At 32.7% G+C, this 6,330-nt stretch overlaps 1 protein-coding gene across 3 annotated transcripts; it reads right to left on the bottom strand.

Annotated features, from left to right (window-relative positions):
* Window positions 1–1,352: 1,352 nt before the first annotated feature.
* LOC126670469 (uncharacterized) lies at window positions 1,353–4,743 on the bottom strand. Of its 3 annotated transcripts, none has more exons than XM_050364208.1 (9): window positions 4,458–4,743; window positions 4,302–4,360; window positions 4,054–4,188; window positions 2,729–3,141; window positions 2,600–2,648; window positions 2,405–2,530; window positions 2,192–2,255; window positions 1,853–1,958; window positions 1,353–1,766 (listed from the first exon to the last, which is right to left on the bottom strand). In XM_050364208.1, exons 4-9 carry the CDS (start codon window positions 3,076–3,078, stop codon window positions 1,742–1,744), a joined length of 720 nt encoding a protein of 239 aa, XP_050220165.1. In that variant the 5' UTR covers window positions 3,079–3,141; window positions 4,054–4,188; window positions 4,302–4,360; window positions 4,458–4,743; the 3' UTR covers window positions 1,353–1,741. The 3 variants fall into 3 exon arrangements, with proteins under 3 accessions (XP_050220165.1, XP_050220168.1, XP_050220166.1); XM_050364211.1 differs by having other exon boundaries at window positions 1,868–1,958; XM_050364209.1 differs by having other exon boundaries at window positions 4,124–4,188.
* Between the last annotated feature and the right edge of the window lie 1,587 nt (window positions 4,744–6,330).

Below are 6,330 nucleotides of genomic sequence, written 5' to 3'. Positions count from 1 at the left end.
AACAGCAAATCTCGCGCTTTCAATCGCTCGAGCATGACACAGTTAAGTAAGACTAACAAAATTAACAAAACTCCACTTCTTTCACTGCTAATGAATCGATAGGGTCAATTGTAATTTTTTTTCTCAATTTTGTCAACTATTAAACTTTTGGTAAATTGTAACGCCGGTCTACTCTCTTGAAAAAACACTGATGTAGCTGTCAGAATGGTGTATACTTTGCATTTAACTCATATTTTAATATTTTTGATATAATAGAGTGTTCTTTAGAAAATATATAAACAAAAATAAAATAATAATAATAAGAACAATTTTTTTCAGAACTAATAGTAATAGTGTTAGACCCTGTAAAATGATAAAAAGTAATAAAACATAGTATAAGGATAATTAAAGAAATTTTAAAAACTGTTTTCCATAATTTAGTCGTTATTTTATTAATGAACCATAATTTAGTTTCCATCTCACACTACAAAAAATTTGGCTTGTTGGGACGAATGAAATTTATCACGTTAAGCCCAAAATTTGTCACTACAACGTTATTGTGACTACTTTGTGACAAATTTCGTTGGTCAAAACAAACAAGTCACAATAAGTCCATTTTATAGTTTGTCACCATTAATTTTCTATTGTGATAAAAATATTTTGTCACATTGATATTTATTGTGACGAAAATGTATATCACAAGTAATCAAATGTTGTCAAAATTTGTCGTAATATACATCGCCTTCTAGTGACAAAACGCTAATAACGTGACAAAGAAATGTTTATCACAATTCATATAAATTTGTCACTACATACACCGAGTTATTAGTGACAAAAAGATTATATGGTGACAAAACCATATTTATCACAATTAATATACATTTGTCACTACATACGCCGAGTTATTAGTGACAAAAAGATTGTGAAGTGACAAAAAAAATTTATCACAAGTAATCTATCATAAAGTGACGAAATTAATTGCCATAATAATTAATTAGCTGTGATAAATTTAATTTATCACAACAAGTAATTTAAGATAATGTGACGAGATTAATTGTCATTATAATTAGTTATTTGTGATAAATTTAATTTATCACAAGAAGTAATTTAACATAACGTGACGAAATTAACTGTCATTATAATTAGTTAGTTGTGATAAATTTAATTTATCACAACACGTAATTTAATGATAATGTGACGAAATTAATTGTCATTATAATTTTTCAACGGTGACAAATTTAATTTGTATGGTGATAAAATTCTTTAATAAATTTTATCACAAAAAATATTATTATATTTTATTATTTCCATTTGTATCTATACTAAAACAATTGAATACGGTAAATTGTTGCTAAAATTAATGAATAAAAAACTAAATCAAATTAAAAATTACATAAAATAATAAATGAATAAGTCTTTAATATACTAAAATAACCGATTACATGTAAACTTGTAAAATATTTACTAAAAAGACAAGAAACTGAATTAAGCATAACTTTTAAAATAGATCTGCATTATCAAAATTTTGTAAAATTAGAACCGTAAATATCTGAGCGATTCAGACCGGCGTGCTTCAGCTTCACCACTCCGCTCCTGTAAACCAGCATTTTGCCCATGTATCCCCCTGATAACTCTTCTAAACCGCTTTCCTTCCTTGTAGCACTCTGGTCCTGTGACGGAATTGAGCCTTTAGCTTTCTCTTTTCCCTTTGCACTAGCTGGGTGCTTGACAAAGGGTAGCTTGGCAGGAAGTTGAAAGAAAATCAATCTTTCTTTGTCACATTCCTCCTGTCAAAGATCGCGTAATTAATTACATACTACAACCAGTCGTATATTTCAAATCAATCGAGTTTCAAAATTGTTTCAAGAATAACTGATCCAACACCAACCAACAGTCCAAGATCTGAAGCAGCATTGATAGTGTTCTCATCATACTCCATTTCCTTGCAGCCTTCCCAAACTCAGCCTCATCAAGAAGTTCTTAAACCAAAACAAACAAATTTCATTCAGCAATTAGAGAAATGTAGAAACTAATAAATAATAACAAAAGAGCAGTCTCATGCTGCCTCCGAACATATATGTCTACCAAATCCGAGGAGATTCTAAACTGTATATTTCTTTCCAGACATAATTTAACAGTTCAGATCATAGATGCAATTCAAGCATGTTCCAAATACAAACATACAAGTGTTCTTATTCATTCAGAAGCATACCCAGGTCACCAGAGTTAGGCCGTCTCAAAGGAAGAGTTGCCGGATAGTATGTGTGGTTGTAATCCTGCAATTGTGTCAGGGAAAACAAGTCGATATTTGAGAACGTATACAACATACGGAAATGAGCATACGAAGAGAGCACAGCAAGAGGTTCATAGATAAAATCTATCACTTGATAGAAATCATAACGTTAGGAACATGTGTTTGATTAACCTTTGATATAACAGCTTCAAGATCTGCAAAGCCATCTTCAATGAATGATTCATCAATGGGTTCATCATTTTCTGTCTCTCCATAAAGCTTCATTTCATCAATTGACACCCCTTGTTCAATCAACACCTGCCAAATAAAATGATCGTCCTCAAAAAACTGGATGTCATGAGAAATGGTAAAGCAGGCATCCTTCACCTGCAGAAGTCCGGGAGCATCTTCTTCTAGAGCTGTTTCAATTGAATCCCTGTGATTTATTTCAACAAGAATAAGTATGCAAGAATGTAAAAGAGCAAATAAAAAAGAAAAGGCAACAAAAATAATTACGTGGCAGTCTTCTTCCTTTTCCGTGGGCAACTAATACGTATTGGGTTTGTAGCTTGCATAACAGCAGGGCCTTTCTCAACAGAAGGGAAACCTTTCCCCGAGCACTGAAAATTGTCTGAAGTATTTGATTTGGAATCTTTTTCTGGTATCCGTAGCTTCATCCGCTGTTGCAATTGCATGTCATCTACCTCATCTATATTCAGTTCAGCAGAGATATTCACTTCACTCTTCACTGATTTTATGTTCAATGAGAGGTTAGCAGCAGCACTCATGCCTGGCTTGTGCAATTCACTACTATCCAATGGTTCAGCCTTCACTTTGACTAAGTTTAACAAAGTTGAATTGCGCATGCTATTTCTGCTTGCAGGTATATTAGCAGTAGTCTTTATTGGATTAAACTCCACGGGTGTCTCCTGAAATTATATCATTAACTTTAAGAAGTAATAGATATCATATATTCATGAATGAAAAATAAACTCTCGTCTGTCCATAACATAGTAACATGTCTACATGCTCTTATCTTATGTTTCTAAACTGACTCTTTTAAAAAGTTTACTAATTCAAATTCACAGTGAAAAAGCCATAATTTTAGGACAGACAGAAAAAGAACAGATTCCTACTTTTCCTTGCATTGTTGATTTGAAAGATCAACATGTGTTTTGCAATCTAATCTGATCTAGACATCGGATAAGCCAATAAGGCAATTCCAAATATCAATGCGGAGAAGCCCACCTTAGATATGTTCCACATAAACATATATATTGTCGGGAAAGAATTAAGACTATAAAACACTAAACTAAGTTTTGTTATAGAAAAAAACTAAAATCGGTTTCACCGCCTCATAATAAAGCATCTGCAAATAGAATGAAATATACCATAGCAAAGCATCTCAAAAAGTGACACCGCTTTTACAAAGCCTTTGTTATACTACACTGCATCTGCTTAAAGACACAGATATAAAACAATGCAATTATCCACTACACACTGCAACCAGTTATGCATTTACCAACCACTGCACTTGGAATACAAAAATAAGTTCCAGAAAGAAGAATGAGATTGTCTTAAGTTAAGCAATAACCGAGTACAGACTCACAAGTAAACGAAAGAGAACAGGCATAAGCCTCACTTGACTTACTTCATTGCTTTCATTATGAGAAAGCCATGAATAAACTAAATATTTCAGTGAGAAAGCGAAAGGCTTTCAACCAAGAGATTTAGATGAGGATACCTCATATACATTAAAGCAGTCTTCAACTACTGATGAAATGAAACATAAAATAAATGCAATTTAATTTAACATTCCGATGAAGAAAGCGATAAATTACCTATCGAACTGGCTTCTCTGATCTCAATAATTTACTGTGAGAAATTTACAACGTAAGAAAAATATTTTACATTGAATTAGGAGTGTGAGCTTCTGTGCTTCAGCTTCTTCATCCTCAATTTTATTAGCAACTTCACTGCATTTACAGCAAAGGAAAGGTCAATAAATTACCTGAAATTTTCAAAACTTAATTAAAAAAATCAATAAAATAAAAACTTAAGAAGAAATTAGGAGGGAGAGTTAAGGTACGTTTTGGGAAGAGTAGGTCTGAGCCTCCTTTGAGGAGGGGCTTTTGGGGTGAACTTTGCCTGCAAATTAAGTGTTAAGAAAATTCAAGATCTGATTAAAATTGTTGAAAGAACAAGAAATTGGACTAATTATTCGAATTATACTACGAATTTATACCTTCCTACGAGTGGGAGACGGTTGATCTTCATCCATGCCGGGAAACTTTCCGGCAAGGTGCGGAAGAAGATGACGATGTAAAAATAAAATGGAGCTGAATCGTTGCTGCAGCAGAGGCGACGAACAATGGAGCCGAATCGTTGAATCAAGAAGTATATGAGCGATTCAGACCGGCGTTGTGGCAATTTCAAGAAGTCACCGGCGTTGTGTAGCTAAGGCATAAAAGAAATCGAAGAAGAGAGTGGAGAGGCGGCAGCAACACATTAGATTTAGGGTTATTTTACTTTTAGACTTTAAACATTAGGTATATCATTTTAGGGTTATAAATTTTCTTATATCAAAACTACGTAGTTTTGATAAACATGTATAATTTTAAAATTTTATTTGATAATTATATAAATTAATTAAATATAAGTTATTACGCGAATACCTAATCGAGTTTTTAAACGAGTTTATTCTCGAACTATATACGAGCTTGTTCGCGAACTTGTTCACGAATTCTTATTCTAACCCGTTCATGAGCTTGTTTGCGAACTACTAATCGAACTGTTCGTGAACGTAAACGAGCCGAACACTACCATCTTCATGTTCGGCTCGTTTATAATAACGAACATAAAATCAAGCTCGACCTCGATTCATTTAGAATATGAGTGAATAATAACCGTGCTCTTATCGAGTCAGACACCGAGTTGCTCGCGAGTAGCTCGGTTCCTTTACACCTCTAGCCGCTTGTTAATGGACTCTTAAACTTTTGTTAACGGTATCTTAAACTTTCTCTCTTCATCCTTTTGTATTCTTATTGTCAATGTAGAAGGCAATATATTGTCTATAGAAGCAAACTAAATTATCTCTCGGAGAAGGCAACAAATTGTGGATTGAACCAAATATTTCGTCGATTGGAGAAACCATTTCATCGATTAGAGCTCTCGAAAGGAAAACAAGGAGATTTTTGGTTAATGTATCTTGATCTCTCAATTTATTTTTACATTTTTGACATTACAATGTCCTTATATTTTGATTTAGTTTTTTCATGATTATCAAATAACGTCTGAGTATATATAATCAATTAATTTCAGTTTTTTGAAAATTAATATCGGAATTCAATATCTCTAATTTAATTAAGTGTGTCGTTTGAACATGTAATTGATGACTAATTAAATTAGTAAAAAAGAAGAAGGGACTTTTTAGACCTTTAGCCATATATATATATATATATATATATATATATATATATATATATATATATATATATAAGAATATATATTTACAGGGCCAAAAGAGTGAAACCATAATGATATAACTTTGAAGAAATTACACGGTGTACGGGATGACAGAATGGAATCGAATCGATAGCTTGCGAATGAAGAAATCAAGGCTGGTATCGAACCATACATATGTGTCTCGAACGATACCTATTGGATTTTAAAGAAGGAATTGATGATCAAGCCTAAGTCTGAAACGAAACTTTCATCTTAGCATCGAAACCCAGGTTTATTTGTGCTAGGTCTCGAACGATCGAGACCCTAGTGTCTCGAACGGGACCTAGGCATAATAAAGTTACTGAGTGCAAATTCTCGTTCGAAACTTCAAGGAGCAAACGAGACATTCAAAATTAAAGTTATGTCTCAAACGAGACATATGGTTAAATTTCAAAATCAGACTTGGATTTGGATTGTTTCTCTTATTTCGACCTCGACGCAATTCCTAATACAACTTCGACTTGTATTAAGAGTTATATTATTACAGGGCTTCCTCCACTATAAAAAGGCATTGTTATATCTTAGAAAACCACATCAAAATACACTAGTTATTATTTAATTTTATTAAATAGCTTTTTAGTTTAGTTTTTCCAGCAGTTTATAAGTAGTTTATA

The sequence above is a fragment of the Mercurialis annua genome, linkage group LG2, assembly GCF_937616625.2.
Source record: "Mercurialis annua linkage group LG2, ddMerAnnu1.2, whole genome shotgun sequence".
Lineage (NCBI taxonomy): Eukaryota > Viridiplantae > Streptophyta > Magnoliopsida > Malpighiales > Euphorbiaceae > Mercurialis > Mercurialis annua.
The sequence above is the reverse complement of the archived record's forward strand: the minus strand, read 5'-3'. Positions and strand labels throughout refer to the sequence as shown.

Bases quoted from the DNA above. Each gene is read 5' to 3' on its own strand.
- LOC126670469 (XM_050364208.1), bottom strand. From the start codon at position 3,078: ATGCGCAATTCAACTTTGTTAAACTTAGTCAAAGTGAAGGCTGAACCA. The intron at 2,531-2,599 runs GTGAAGGATGCC...TTTATTTGGCAG, and splicing joins ATGCTCCCGGACTTCTGCAG to GTGTTGATTGAACAAGGGGT. The intron at 1,767-1,852 runs GTTATTCTTGAA...GATCTTTGACAG, and splicing joins TGTTGGTTGGTGTTGGATCA to GAGGAATGTGACAAAGAAAG.